Here is a 16,971-nt window from a genome sequence, read left to right as displayed (position 1 = left end):
GGTTAAAAGATTAACAGCAATAACAATACGCAATGTATCTCCGCTCATTCTACCAAAAAAGTCAATTACATCAGGATTAGAACGGCACTGACACAAATACACTTGAGCTATTTTCAATCTAAACACTTTATCTCGCTGCAAAGATTAGTTGAATGCAATTCAGAAATTGAGACCTCGAGCTCAGGCATTTTTCTCTGTGTGCAGACATCTCAAACAGGCAGAATTGCTGTGCAGGGAGGTTTAACAACTTTTTTTTTGTTTGGGAAGTTGCAGGGAGATACAAGAGTGTGCATCTGACAATGTATAACTTCCTCCACAGTTCCAAGAGAATGATACAATATTCTGCTTCATTCTGCTACTGAAACAGCCCCTACTGTGCCTTTCTTCACATGTCAGCACTGTCAAGCTCACAGCAAGTGGCCACAACATAAAATAAGTGCAGACATGAAATAACCCAAAACAAACAGGACAGAGGCTGCAGCCAGGCAGGTGTCTCTGTGAGGCTGCGCTCAGGCACAGCGGTGCGTTGAGCTTAAAACTTATGTCTGCATGCTCACAATGAAACACTGCAACATGATGCTGGTGTTCAGCTAGTAAAATGCTGTTCACTATCTCGGTGTAGCATGTTAGCATGCAGACATTAGCTCATTAGAATTAAAGATACAATATGAGACATTTCTGCATTAAAATGTCTCAAAACAACTTTGGAAATCTTTGTTTTCTATTTTGAGTTGTGTACTTTTCGTGTTATATTTCCAACGATGTCCGACCCAGATAAATCCATAATTCTACTCAAGATGTTTCACTTGGTCGCCTGTTACTATAACTTACGTAACTTTAACATAACATAAATAAAACATTATTGCATCCACGAATAGTCTTGCCCGTGTAATGTCAGATAGATATTTTATCATGATGGATGTTGGAACAAATAAAACAACGTTATCAAACTATGTCATTTGTTATCAGTGTTGTAAAAAGTATCCAAAAGCCTTACTTGGTTAAAAGTTAGTTAACATGGTCAGATACTACTTTGGTGAGAGTAACTCATACAAATATCACCTGAATAAAAATTCTTAAAGCATCTGGTATCAAATGTACTTAAGTATCAAAAGTACAAGTAAAAGTGAATTATACATATACATATATATATAAATTATATAATAAGTACAATATTTGCCCCCAAACTGTAGAGGAGTGGAAGTAGAAAATTGCAGAAAATTGAAATACTCAGGTAAAGTACAGGTACCTCAAAATCGTACTCAAGTACAGTACTTGAGTAAATATACTTAGTTACATTCCATCGCTGTCATTGGTTGATTGAAATTACATACTGTGGTACATTTAAATATGAGATACAGCTGAGGATGATGGGATATAATTACTTTGGGTAAAAGTTTCCAGCAGTTAATAAAAGTTTGAGACAATTTAAAAGTTTGATCTGATTATGGAGATCATACGTGGACAGTTCAGCAGATCACAGATCAGAAAGAGCAACCAGTGCAATAGTTGTAAGAAATGTCAGTCTGGACCAAACTGATTGACCAACCAACCGCCATGTTGCCAAGTCTAACGTGGCTCGGTGCCTAAAAATGGCTACCTGGTCCTGTGTGATTCTGGTCCATCACGTTTGATGTCACTGTCACCTTCTCCACCTCCCTGGCAGCCCCTCCACTCACACTCTGCTAGCTCTTTATTTTGTGACAATTTGCTTACACATGCCGGCATCAGCACTGGAGAATTGCTCGCAGGTTGAAAAATGCAGCACGTGCCATGAAAAAAACAAAACACAGCTCTTTTTATTCAGCCTCTCTCTCTAACACTCACGAGACTTCACATCCACTTAAATCTCACCTGAGATGTGGAATTATAGGCCTGATTGTGCTAATTATCCAGTCACTTTGCTGGCCTGGTTTGGCTCTGGAGGTTTCCACTGTGCTGTATCAGAGTTATTGCCAGCGCATGTTGCTTGTTACGCTGAAGAGGCTTCATGGGAACAATCAACAAAAACACACACGGGGAGCCTTTAAACTACGAACAGCCCGGATTGTAAAAAAATCACATTAGATGAGATTTCTCTGAGAAAGATGTGCACGCTTCAGCTTCTGTGCAAGATCGCTCAGTGTGACAGCCCTACACAATAACGCACAGGATACGATTAAGTCACCTGCGATACGATTAATCTCTCCGCATGGTAACATCACATGGCAGAAGAACACGTAAATAAAATATGTGGTTGGCTTTTTCTAGAGAAACTATAACAAGAACAAAGCCTTCAAATCCCACAGTGTACCTGTACTGTAGCCTGCACGCTAAACCATTCTGTGTCATCAAGCTGAAAATACTTAGCTCATGAATCATACATTCGTTATGAGATAACTGTCTTGAGTGAGAGAACAACCTTAAAAAGCCATGTAGCATCAGCAAAACAGCATCTATAAAACCATGTAAGGCAGCAACGGCCTTTATTTTTACCATAGATTAGATTCCTGATTGAACAAAACAAAAACCTCCATCATAATTACCAAAAACCCATTTTAGTTCATTGTCTGACTAACAGCCAAAATGTAGTGAGCTCACCGGGATACAATGTTGGCAGCTAACATCTCTGTGTTTGTGGCGACAAAACCAGCGCCTACTGTACCTCCGCCGAGGTTTTTCATTTGTGTCTATCCGTTGGTTGGTTTGTCAGCAGGATTAGACAAAAACCACAGGACAGATTTCCATGAAACTTGGATGGAAGATGGGTCTCAGCCCAGAACAGACCCCATTAACTTTTGGTGCTGATCCTTGTATTTAGGTGACTGGTATCTATGATAAAAAACGGGATCTAGCGGATTTAAATATGTTTTTATTTGATATTGGATTAGGCTTCATTCAATTTAATAGTCAGTTGGGAATTGGTGTACTGTAGGTATGCGCTCTACTGAGTGCCATGCTAGTTTGTAATGAGTTTGAGTTTGTAATGTATTACTGGTGACCAAAACAGGTATTTTAAGCCAAAACATGTTCTTTTCCAAACTCTAACCAAGTGGGGTTTCTTTTTTTGCCTAAACCGAACCAGAGAAACCATAAAATTGAAAATTGCAACATGAAGAAAGGTAAAGTTCAAACAGATCTGTGGTGTGCAGAAACATTCTTTGCATTTCCAACATTTATTCTGCTGAGTGGGTTGCCAGAAACAAAGATATTCAGTTTAATATCTAGATACAGAAACAGAAACCAGTGATTTTTTTGGCATCTCTTAAAAGATGACAACTCAGTGATCATTAAAATAGTTTGCTATTCATTTTCTGACAATCAGCTTATGTGAGATTTGACTAAAACTTCTTCAGCAGCATAATAAAGTCCCAGTCGTCAATCTGTGAGCTCAGTGCTTCCAACAAACACTGCTACAGAAGACTGTTTCTGATCTGTCTTTTCTACAGAGTTGAACAGTGATGGACCAATAAGCCGAGTTGAGTGACGGCCTATCAGGGTAAGTTACACTTATATATTGCGTCTATGAGTGAATGACCACAGTCTTCAGAGATGCAGCCCATAACAGCTGTCTGTAGTGGAATAAATACAAGAAAGTCTGAATGGTAAAACTTGTACTCTTGCGTGTCTTGCGGTTTTCTCTCATTCATAGTATGAAGCTGGATGAAGTCCTCCATGGATCTCTGAGTGAGTCATCTCAAAAGGTCCATGACCCATAACAATTCAGGTAATGTGAGTTTTGTGCTCTCCCTCCCTCCCTTTTCTTCTGTCTGTTATTACTTTAAACTCATTTTTGCCCTCTTCAAAACCAATAAAACCTCCATCACATAAACTAAAGGAACAAATACTGAGGTAGGAAGTGTGCAGAACAACCCTGTAACCTTTAAGACACCTCCTCTACTCAGAACCCACCATCAACAAACCGATCACAACTATCTTCATTTCAAACCCTGACAGGAGCTCTGATCATATGTGAGTGTGCATTTAAAGTACAGGGGGAGTGATAGAAAGTAGATGAAAGGAGGTTTTATCACACCTTAATCTAGCTCATTTCCTGATGATGGAAGAGAAGTGCTGAACGACACAATATATGATGCGGAGAGAGTCGAAATAACGGTGACTTAAAGAGTAAAAGAGGAGGAGGAGGGAGGTCTAGAGGAGTGATACAATTTGGGAGGCGACATGAGGGAATAAAATCCAATCTTAAAGCGCTCATTAATCACTCCGCACTCATCTCTCTTAAATAAGAAAAGCTGATGAACTGCCAGACGACAAGCTCTTGACCACAATTTATAAGACATACAGCACTGACCAAACTGTTGCCTAAAACAGATCCTTAGAAACGGGTAATATATGGCTCGTTATGCCGCGGGAAATACTAAAGAGACATTTCAGCGAAGTCCTCGTCAGACTCGAGAAAACCCCATAATGCTAATTTGAGCTTTATGCAACAACAGCTTGTAGGAGAATATGGCAAAAGCTAGAACTGGCATAAACATCCTCCCGTCTTCGATGATTGGCTCTGCCATCAGAACGGGCCAGTCTGTCGAGCGGCTTTGCATCAGGAGCTTGTTGTTTGTTGTAAAGTCATATGATCAAGACGCATTTCATCTTCCGAATGGAATTTGTTCATTTGGCACAGGGTTTTAAAATCTGTTGTGTCTGCTGATGCTAAGCCCATTAGTTGAAATCTAAATAAAAGCGGAGAACTGGGCAATTGTGTTTGCTGTCATTACCGCAGAGAGAGAACAACATTTCTGTGAGAACTAATCACACTGAGCTGCAGTTGATGTGGGAGACCGACTTAAACCTGCAGCAGATACTTCTACATCTGTACTACACTGTTCTTCTACATCTGTCCTTGTTTCAATGTTAACAAGTCACAGACGGGCTGCAATTATGTGTCAAGCTCTGGATGATAGACAGGCTTGAACAGGTGAGTTTAACACGCTGACTTGCAGTGTGACTGTGTCTGATGACATTGAAATGTAATTACTAGGGTTGAGCGTAATACTCGGGTGTTACTAATGTACTTTTTATGAGTGCAAGTATCATCTGAGTAAAATGTGTTGATATCCGTACTCGTGATGAAGGAGAATCCTCATTGGAGCTCATTTAAGTTCATTAAAAACGTATTCTGTAAACGTTCTCTTAACTCATCTCTGTTCTGAGGCTGTTCTGTGAATAGTTTTCTAATAAATAACAAATAAAGCAACTTCTGATCACCCATACAAATTTCTATTGTTATAAAAAGTACCCAAAAGTCACCTATATGAAAAGTACTCCAGTAAAAGTCTTTAAATATCATAACTTCAATGTACTAAAGTCTTGAAAGTAATAATAAATGTACATAAGTATCAAGAGTACAAGTAAAACGTAGGCTCAAGACTCATCTTTTTAATCTAGCTTTTAACTGAGCTCCCTTTTATCATTGTTATTTTAGTTTAATTTAACTCATTTTACTCCATTTTATTTATTTTATTTATTTACTTTTAGTATTACTCATTTATTGTCTTTTATTTTCCTCTCAAAAGTTTTATTATTTATTTTTTATTTATGTATTTATTTATATTTTCATGTATCTATTTTAACACTGCATTTATGGGTTTAACATTCATTTATGTTGTTTTAGGACGCTCTTCCATCTCTTTTAATAGTTTATAGGTTCTTAGTTTCCAGCTCCATTGTTCTCCTCATGGGGGCCCTCCACTCCGGGAGCTCTGTCTGGCCTGCCTGCGGGGGTGCCATCCTGGGGATAGTCCGGGCCTGGATAGTCAGGGAGTCCTGCCCCAGGGCTTTATGGCCGTGGTAGGGGCCCCTGGCTGTCTGGGTCGGGATGGTCTCTGTGGCGGCGCCCCCCCTGTGGTCGTGGCCTTGGGGGGCTCTCGGTGGGGATGGCTCCAACAGGTTGGCGTTTCCTCACCTGGTCTATCGGTGCTCAGCCATACTACATTTTATTTTGTATATATGTGTGTGTGTGTGTGTGTGTGTGTGTGTGTGTGTACGTGTGCGTGAGTGTGTGCGCATGTGTGTGTGTGCGCATATGCGTGTGTATCTGTGTCACATGAATGGGGATGTTATGCGGGGTTTGTTTCATTTTTCTTTTCTTTTAATGTACAGCACTTTGGGCTGCATTTTAACATGTATGAAAGGTGCTATATAAATAAAGTTGATTTGATTTGATTTGATTTGAAGTAAAAGACTGATTATCGGATCCAATATTCAGTATTTTTCAGATTATCGGGGTCAGTGTTTGCTGCTTTATGATCCAACTGCAGAGAAAATCAACTAATCTGATGTAGCCTGGAATCTGAAAAGTAACTAGTAACTATAATTATCAAATGAATGTAGTGGAATAAAAAGTACAGTGTAAAATAAAGTAGCAGAAAATGGAAATAGTCATGGTGAGTACAAGTTCCTCAGCATTCTTAATAGTACAGTACTTGAGTAAATGTACTTAGTTACATTCCAGCACTGCCAATTTTAGGCTTACATTTACATCCTCTCTCTGTTTATGCTCCGCAGTTTCTGAGGACGAATACAGATCCAGATAATGTTGTACCCGCTCATCCGTTGTAATTAAGAACAATGTGTCTCTCCCTCTTTCACTTCCTTATGCTGCTGTGTGTATACAGTAGACATATGAAGTAACACAACCTCACAAGAAGCAGGATAACTCATGCGCTGCCTTCCAGTGGCACAAACACTACATCACATTTATCACAAAATAACTCACCTAATATATTCCAAGAAAAGATTTCTTTGGCCCAATTATTACTATTCTTATTCACAACCATATTTGTCGCTAATTGTGATTCTTAGAAGCACACTGCAGAGATCAGTCAAGTGGACGAGAGTGAGAATCACGAGGTGAATTAAAAGATTAATCCAAAATAAAATCGCTGAAGGCGGTTTGGTTGTTGAGCAGGTGTTGTTTATATCTCCTGTGTGTACCACGTAAATCAATTACAAACTTGAAGGTATTACTAGTTTCTTTGAAATATGACCTGTTGTACATCTTATTCAGTATCGAGTAAGAATTTTCATAACAACACAACAAATTCACCAGAGGAGAAAATAAGGGAATGAGGGACTGTCAGAGACGGGATTTCTTGTGCACATCTAGAGTAAGCACTGACAGAAAAGAGGTTGAAACCTAAAGACGTTAGAAAAAAAGACGCCAGAAGGGTAAAAATAATGAATTCTGTTATATGAATGCAATTAATCTAATTCAACAGACTCAAGAGATCTATTACAAATTGAAAATGAGGGTTGGCCAGGGGAGTGAGTCATTGTATACACATTTTAATCATCCAGTCATATTGTTAGATTGAAAACACTAATATAAAATGATACAATTTAAATTTAAAATGTAAGATTCCCGTCCTAGAGATAAATAAATTCATCCTTTTTCATCAAATTCATCCTTCAAGTGCTACATTTTCCCCGTAGCTGCTCTTGTACTCCGTGTCTTTCCTTAAGTGGTATTTTGATAAAAATTAGGACATCAGAAAATGTCCCGAGGCTCTTGGAAAGCTTGGTGGAAGTGCGTCCCAAATGCGTCTGACAGTCTTTATATTGAGCCAGTGTGTAATTCTTTCTGAGTCAGGCGTGTTGACGTACAAACTGCACTCCAGCATCGAAATGATGATATCCTGTCAGTGACACGTAAATGTTTGTCAAGTGTACCGCAGACTCTCCGAGGTGTTGCAGTTATTTGATACCTAGAAAACACCACTTCTCTGTGTGCAGTACAGTGTGTGTGTTTCTGTGTTAACAAGCCTCGAATCACTCGGTTTCTCCACTCATTTTACACAGATCTAACATGATTTAGATTCACCATGCTGGCAAAAAAAACACTGTATCAAATTCACAAATGTGCATGGATAAGTATGTTTGAATCACTGCGTAGTTAATTAATAATAACTGCTGCCCAAAGATGTGGTCATTAGATTTTAAACCAATCTGACAGAAAGAAAACAGCCCCTCCAACAGAACATGTACAATATTTGCCCTTAAAATATTAAACCACTGGGAGAACGAGTCTAAACTGTCACTAATATGTTATGTCTAATTGTCCCGCGGGAGATGGAGTGGTTTCCCTGTGGTGGACGTGACCCCTAGAGACCACAGATGAAGGCGTTAGCGAGTAAAGTTGAGGGATTGTGGCAGATAAGCCGTGACAAAGTGCAGTGTGAAGTGTAAATCTGTGTTTGTTGTCTTTATGATTGGTGACAGCGCGGCTGCGTGTCAGCGGCTGCCATTACTGCCCGTGCGAGGGCTGCCACGGCCGGCAGCCACAGCTCCTCTCAAAGTTAATGTCCATCTGCATCCACGGGGGATAGACTGGCCTCAGGGAGACAGAAAAAGCTGTGAGGGTGTATGTGTGAGCTTCACGCCTCTCTCCATGTTTGCCTCTCACCGTGCATATGTATCTGTGGGAGTGTGTGTGTGTGTGTTTTGCGCCATGAGCTGCTTAAAACTGATGTTTTCTTTGATGTGTGAGAAAGTGAAGCTCACTGAGGATTCTTTATGGCCTCAAAATTGGCAGTGATGTTATCCGCGAGATAAAAGCACATTATAAACACACGGTTTCCTAGTGGAATGAATGTGTGCACAACTGTCAGGTTAATAACATCTCTTCACACACAAGGGTGTGCTGCTCAAAGGTGCTTTGGGCATCGTGTGCACCATGCCATGCATGTTGAACACGGTCGGGATGTTTTCTTAGCAAGAGACCCGAGACAAACAAGTGTTTTTAAACGCTAATTGAGGCAAATTTTGTCAGCAAACAAATCTTTTCAAACATGAGACATGTGACACCTTGTCATAACAGGCAGTGAATTGGTGTAATTATTGCCTAGCGTCTACAGTACGATGCTGACAGTCATAATGACACAGTGGAGTTTGTAGGCTTTGTGTAATTACACTGCACTATGTAAACCACGTTTTATTACAACTGGGGGGGAACTGGAGTGTGACGTAGCCCAGGAATGACCTCTATCATTTACAAAACTCATAAAAGCACCGACAAAGTGGCTCACACTTGACTGTTAGCGGCAAACCACACAAAAACCCATCAGTTGTTCCCGACAGTGTCATTACGGATAAATGAAAGGGCTGTGGCCTCTTTGCCTCCTCCCTCCCTCAATTTCTTTCCGCCAAAAACATCCCTCTGAGCCCTCCCCTCCTCTCCGTCTTTTATTTATCACATTTTCTGCCCCATAGAGACCTTTCAGAGAGGCAGAGAATCCCATCAGTCGGTAACACGGCGTGGCAAGTGCCCACACAGGAAGCTTTTGATTCCTGCTGGAATGTCCCGAGCTTTGGAAAACTGTCAAACTCACCGGACACAGCGTTGGTGTTAGGGCACAAAAGCAGAGCTTAAAATCGATCCAGCACGCAAGGCCGCTGCTGCGAACTTCATTATGTGGATGACGTGGTCGCCCACGAGTTTAACTGAGACTTTAAAGTAGTTACGGCATAAAAAAGTAAGCAATAAAAATAAAAACGTCTCCAACTAGAATGAGAGCAGAAATGAGTTTCTTACCGAGTTTAGGTCCAGGCTGGTCTGCACCCACTCCTTGGCATCATTATACTCGTCCATCAATCCCATAATATATAGTGTGTCCAGCGAATCGATGATGGAGGCTCCTTTCAGACCACCTGAAAAATACATGAGAGCTGAGTTAGAGCTGCTTCAGACAGAGAAGAGTCGACTCCACGGGTAACATTTTATTTAAACTCCCCATTTTTAAGCATTGGTAACACCTGAAACATAGTTTATGAGACACTATTATGTAACTGTAAGCAAATCTAAGGACATTTAACGAGGTAATTAATTAATCTGTCAACATTTTTAACACATCCGCTAAGTGTGAAAAAAGGTTTCACAATCAATTTCATATCGAAAAGTTCCTGTTAACACATTTCACATGTGATAGAATCATAATTACATAATTCATGTATATGTGACAATGACATGTTTCATGAGGAGGTGTAGCTGTTGAAAAACTCAACAATTAACACTTTAGAGGTTGTTATTTTTACCTACTGGCACATTAAACCATTTATTAGTTGTCAATACGCTACTTATAAATGCGAAAGGTTGAGGTGTGGAAGTTTCTGCATCGATGCAGAGACAGGAAATAATCGGGGGTTTGCAGCCTATGCTGATTGTTGATTTTCTGGCCTGTGCTGGACAATAAAGTCGTGAAGTTACATCACAACGTTACTCGTTTAGAAAGGAGGCAGATATCAGCGTCAAGTAAGCGGCTTTTTATATTGTAGACTTCTGTAGTACGACTTTAAAGGACTCTCTAAATAAAAAGGGAATTCAAGATTTATCTCACTGCTTACTTTCAATCATGAAAAAGTAGTCATGTGCGGTGATACAGAAAATTGAGTATGTGAGACATGAGATGCATCAAGATGTATCGAGAAATGGTCGTGCATTAACAGGCGAATCACAGTTGAATGGAATCATGAGGCCGGCGAAGATTCACACCTCAGCTGAATGGTGGAGGTTAAAGTAAAGTGCTATCATTTTAGGGTAAGTGTTGGTATCACTGGAAGAAATGGCACTTCAAAAATAAGTAAACAACAATGAAAACAGGTGTTTCTTGCTTGTCATAAGTAGAAAACATCTGCCAAGTAAACACTATCTAAAGAAAAAAGTCCCTATATCGGCCCACATTGTTACTTTCTAGGCGATTGTGCCTTATTTTTACCTTACTTTGAGAAGATTTTGAGTTTTTGGGTACAAAAAAGATGGAAAACACAAGAAGAGATGATGTCTAACACACACAAACACACACAACACGCAACCAATGATTGACAGGGAATGAGGGATACTCAACTTTGTTACCAGCTACCTTTTCCACGTCACTTCAAAAGACTTTTCTCTCTCTCCACATGTGCTGTATTTAGCGCCTGCTCGGTCTTAACATGACTTTAAGCTGTTTTGTGGAAGTTGCAAACTGATTAAGTGCTAACAGCGTGCTGTGTTTTCCCGTATTTGTTTTTACAGTGCATCAAAGGGATGCTAAGCTACAGCATTTCCATCGCTAATCCCTGAGGAAGTGAGTGAACCCACCCAGATGGTGTTTCCTTTGTAGAAAAACTGCCGCAATGCTGAGACCGGATTTGCGTTTACATTAAATACGTCAAAATTGAGAAGAAGTTTTATAAAGAAAGTAATGAGCACCGTGAATAGACGACAATTCGTCAGGTACTTGACTGTTGCATAAATCGAGCTACTCAAAGGGAGATAACTACTCAGATTTAACCCCCGGATCTCTAATGTTTTGATTAGCAACAGTAACTTGACAGCGTCTGTGATAAAAAGTAAAACATTAAAGCTCCTCACATGCTGAGCTTCCGTAATTGCTGCAGTGATAATACTAAAACAGCTTTGTGTGGTCCAGATAAAAGGCATCTTCTCTGCCAGATTATAAAGCATCAGCTACAAAGCATCAGTCACTGTGCTGTAAGATGAAAGCCGAGTCATTTAGAAACCAACCAACCATTATCTTTTTTTCCCGGAGAGTACAAAAAAGGAATTGATACGTTTGATTGTAGCAAAACATTTTAGCAGCTGCTCGTGCAACACACTCGGTCGACTCCACGTTCCCTTCTTTAACTCGCTGTGTAAAATCAGTCTTTGTGTGTGCAGTTACTCTGTATGTATGAGCGTCTGCCTTTATGAATCTCATTTGAAGCTATTCATTTCTTTTCACAAACTAAATGAGAAATGCTAAGGGGCGTTCATTCCATCCTGGTGGCCTTATGAGAAATTGCATGGCCTATTTTCATTCTCATATGACCAAATATTATGCAAATGAAAGTGAAGCTCTCAGAGAGAGCTCGGCACAAAGGAAAAATAAACATTATCCTTAATGAATTACTGTAAAAGACATGAAGGGCAAACTGTGGTTTGGAAGTTTAATAACAAGAAGCTGTGACTAAATAGACTGTGAATCAAACTGCTCGGGGGGGCCGACATTGCAGATGACTGGGAAAAATGCAACAGCGTGGAAACTGACCTGGTTAAACGAGAGAAGTGATGAAAAATCTCTATGCTCATCCCCGAGAACTGCCGAGCTTACATTAGATGGCTGGATTGATCTGATGCAACCACGCAGCAACCTGGCAGATCAAAGTCTGCAGTTCTTATCAGGAGTTATTGTTAAAGCTCACCAAATATGCAAATGGAAACCATGGCTTTGGGCAACAACACACAAGTCTCTCTTTCCACATCTTCAGGAGAAGTTATGCAGAGCTGCAACCAACATCTTTTTGTTTAATGAGCTTTTTTTATTTTTTAAGTCTATAAAATGTCAGAAATTCGTGAAGACAGTCCAACCTGAAGTTCAGCCCAAATAGGAAGCTGATCTTTACTTTTACACACCTGGAAAAAGCTAAAAGTTGAGCATTTTTGCTTAATGAGTGCCGACAACGACTAATGAATTATTCCTTCATGATTATGCTGCCACCCAAATTTTATGTAACTTGTATAAAGCTGCTGTTTTCATGCTGTTTAGTGCTAAAATGTTGCCTTTATGATGAGACTTTGCACCACAATCCCTATTTTAACCCTTCCTTCCGCTGTGTTCCCTTGTTAATGTCCGGATTTGTATAGTTTTACAAAATAAATGGGTGTTTCTCAGTTTCTGTGTGGGATGTGTGTCACGGTACCTGAAAACCAAACCCAGAGGCAGAGATAAGCATGTGCAAATAACCATGGATGAAGGGTTACATGGGGGCAGTGGCGCTTTGCCCATAACCGAGAAAATCTCCGTCTTTTTCACAGCTGAATGTTGGCAGGTATGTTGTGCAGTTGCTGAGGTGTCTACTGTGATCTAAAAAACTTTGAACAGACATCAAACGCCTTCGCCGTCAATATTTACTGTCACTCTTGAGGATTTTGATTCTGAATTCAGTATCCTATGCTGTACGTGTACAAACCTGACTTTAAAAGAGTGGGGACTGTTTAAAACACAAATAAAACACACTGTAATAATTTGCTTATCATCTCTACATACAGTATATTCAATTGAAAACAGTATAAAGATGGTATATTTAAGGTTTCTAACTCATTAAGTTCATTAATTAATCCCAGCAACATGTTTCAAACACATTGGGACAGTAAAGAGTTTGAAGAATTTATTTACATTTTACGCAGCATCCCAACTCTTTGACATCTGGTTTGTAGTACTTGTAACTGCCTTTATGTAATTACTATGAGAGCAAAATTCTCACTATCACTGACCTCTTAAACTCATCTCCATAGTTTTATGGATTAGTTTACAAGGTCGGCCAGGATGTCAGAGTGCAAGCCAGAGCAGGATCAATGGCTTGGCTTGGCTTGGCCGAATGATGCGTGCCATATGCTTTGGCCATTAATCCAGTACTATAAATAGTATCAGAGGCAGAGATACACTATTTGAAGCTCGCTAAAGCCATATTATATAACTCAAAAGTCATTTCTTTTCATTAGCTTTTCCTCTTTTTGGTACAGTACCTCATACCAAGCTTGTAGTCCTGGTAAAGTTGCCGTGCTGTGGCTTTTCATGGGTATTCAGTTCAAATTTACCACACATCCCCACTCTTTGAAAGCTCGTCTGCCTGCTGGCAGTTCACCTCATATTGTCAGTGAGAGGGTAGTGCTAGCCTGAAGCAAGACACATGTAGTCTACATAACTGGAGAGGACCATCTGCTGAGGTTGTTAGCCATGTCCTAGTGCATACGGTATGTCAGATGTACTGTATATTGGTGTGTCACATCAGAGAGACTTCCTGCTTCTACTTATGTTACAGAAGATGGAAATCCAGCAGATTTTAACTCAAACTTTGACTCTTATTATTGCAGGAAAGGAGGTTTTTCAGTTTGCTTACCCAGCAGCCTTATCTCTCTTGGATGACAAATAGTGATGGTGACAACTGAGAGGAGGGGTATAGTCAGATATCTAATGTAATCTGGTTATCCAACCCCAGAGGTAGCGCTACGAGGCTGCAGGCGCAGCAGCCGAGTGTGGAAAATTCCTATTGCGACCAGCACCAGGGCTAAGATGATTGATTGACTCTGAGGATTGACGAAGCAGATCAATCCATCATGGTGTACTCCTTCAACTTCCATGGTCTAAGACCCTATTTATTTCTGTAGCCCTTTGCTAAAATGGAAGGAGCCCTGAGGGATCGTTTGAAGACAGGGCAATAGGTGTGCTCCACTGTGTATTTATAAAGACTGATAAACATGCACACACATGACTTCTCCTTGCATTTATATGTTCTGCTTTATGGATGAGGACTGAGGATGCATCAGATAATGACTTAAACAGTAAGAATGATTTATTTACGATTTATTTGATGCATCACACTGAGAACACAACATTTATTGGACTCATAAAAGCTACAGGAAATAAAAAGTACAAGCATCAGCCTCAAATACTGTACAGGGAGCTTCAGGCCATAAATAATGACAAACCATCCCCAGAACTGGTCAATTAGGGCAACTGTGCAGGGGTCCCAGGTTCACTGCATGTCAATTGGTTTTGGCAATTTGATTACTTGCGAAATTTGTCAGGGAATCCGCACCACTAACGCACAATAACAACTAATTTCATGGCCATGCCTCCGGAGGGACACTGTGTATTAAACTGGTTTTAGAGCTTTATTACATTCTGCTCACATGATGCATATTTCAAAAGATGTATGTTATATTTACTGATGGGAACTCGAAGGCAGCAGAGCAGAGTTTTTCCCCAGCGACCTCTTACAATGCCAATGGTAATGCCACAGACAATAAGTCTGTGGTACAAAACAGAAAACATGGGTTGATTTGAAGACACTGTACAGTACTTCTTTATCCATAGTAGGGATGGATCCATTATCGGCCTGGTCAATTACCAAGGCTAATTTTAATCTTTGTTTAATCATCGGTACACATGCTTTAGTTTTTTTGTTGTTGTTCTTTTGGCCAGTTGTTTATATGTTGCACTACTTTGGCTCTGATGCAGCTACGTCTTTCTGTCAAATGTAGTTAGCTACGTTCCATCACTGGTTAAACTTTGACACCAAGAATACAAACGTATATCTGTTATCGGTCTCCTTGATTACTATTAATTGGTATCCACATTTGCCCTGAACAAAACATATCAATCAATCCCTAATCTATAGTCTTTGCTACAGAATAAATACATAACCTATTTAAGGCTGCACCTGATTATTGTTGTCAGTACTGCTTCATTTGTTCTGATTAATCAATATATTCTATTGTCTATAAATGTTAAAATCCAAAAAAACAAACATGAAAAATGGGGCAGACCTTCACATTTAAGTGTCTACAACCACATTACATTTAATAATAATAAAAATGATGTGAACTGTAATCTGACACTGTAGAATAAGGATCAGAGTTCAGAGAGAAGCAAAGGACAGAAAGCAGTAATTACCCGGTACAAAATATTATCTAACCCCTGTTAAACATGAACTTGTTACATTCATTGTATTTAATTACATTCTTGCTGCTAAAAGCGTGCACGAATACACGAACATGCACTCGTCCGGCATCAGTATTCCAAAGCACAAATTAGGCGTAAGTGAGAAGTGTGCGCAAGAATGAGTGATGCGAGCGTGTGTCTGTGTGTGTGTGTGTGTGTGTGTAGGCACACAGAGTACAAGGAAAGCCATTAGTGAGACATTGGCCGGTGGATGTTCATTTATCATGGCTGTCGCAGGCCAGTCAGTGTCGGTCAGGCAGGTTACGTTGGACGGCCAGAGTCCACATGATCAATCGCTCGCTGCAGCCCGTTTGTGTTGTGATATTATTGGCCTCGCTCTCTCTCCCTCTCTTTTTCTCTTAACGTGCTCACACACACACACACACACACACACACACACACACACACACACACACACACACACAAACACACACCAGTGATATATATGTATCAAGATAAACCACTCCTTTATTTCATCCTTCAGGGGACGCAACATTTCTACTCTACTCTAATTTAATTTAACCCGTATTCAGTTCGATTCGCATGCAAAATATATGCTGATTTTCCTGAAAAGCCAGCAGATGTTTATTTTAAATTCCATTGACTAAGTACATTAAAGGTGCAATATACTTAAACAGATGAGAATAATTAGATTTCAGAGATGGAGTGTTTTAATACACCCATGGGAAAACAGGAGTTAAGTCAGAGCGATACATTTCTCATTTTAAGCTTGTGACTCATGGCTGAAGGAATCAAATATTAAAGATGTGGTCAATAAGTCACCCTGTTAGCGTCGTCAAACTGAATCTAATTGATGCGGACGCTGGATTCACATCAATTAGACTTCCCTGTTACCACTGGTTGGCAGTATCCAATTATCAATCGCCAGGGCAATGAGCGTCTTGTTAGCGCTAATGCTACCTGGCACCACAGAGACAGGGTTAGCGAGCCAGAGTGTCTGTGTGATGTTAACGATATCTAGCTGTTTGCTATTCGAGGCACACGGCTAGCACAGGCGATAAAATGCACTAAGCAGATGACTGTACTGTAGGCGAGTGGACTTCTGATGGGGTAACGGTCGGGGAGAAGAAAGTAAGTTCAGAGGGAGTGGGATTAAGTAGGGTTAGCGGGCAGAACATGAAGAAGAAGACGGGGAGAAACTAAGAGTCAGAAATGTCATGCCGATCAATCAAGATGGGCTAAGGTGGTGCTTCGGTCCCCTTGAGGAGCAGATGTCTGATAAATGAAGGAACGTCAGTAACAGCTGAGGAATAAGGAATGCATATGCATGCCAACCAACGATGACGTCCCACAAACTTAGCGAAGTACTCATTTTAAACCAAACCACGATCTAAATCTAACCAATATATATGTGGGAAACACTGAATATTTACTTGGAAGGGCCGTCCAGGTATATTCACGGCTGCCCAGCTATATTTGGCAACCCATTTTGGCATTTTAGACTTTTATTTTTAAAATCCGTCCAAGAGAA

The 16,971-nt window shown here is 40.2% G+C and overlaps 1 protein-coding gene across 2 annotated transcripts in view; it reads right to left on the bottom strand.

Annotated features, from left to right (window-relative positions):
- The window catches only part of LOC311260554 (mannosyl-oligosaccharide 1,2-alpha-mannosidase IA), a 213,696-nt gene that overhangs the window by 71,569 nt on the left and 125,156 nt on the right, over positions 1-16,971 (bottom strand). For both annotated transcript variants that reach the window (XM_084358540.1, XM_084358541.1), the window contains exon 3: positions 9,530-9,645. In XM_084358540.1, the coding sequence (XP_084214666.1) occupies positions 9,530-9,645 (116 nt within the window). The remainder of the gene's footprint in view (positions 1-9,529; positions 9,646-16,971) is intronic.

Source organism: Pagrus pagrus, assembly GCF_965226575.1.
Source record: "Pagrus pagrus genome assembly, chromosome: 7".
Taxonomy (NCBI): domain Eukaryota; kingdom Metazoa; phylum Chordata; class Actinopteri; order Spariformes; family Sparidae; genus Pagrus; species Pagrus pagrus.
This window is presented reverse-complemented; position numbering and strand designations above follow the sequence as displayed.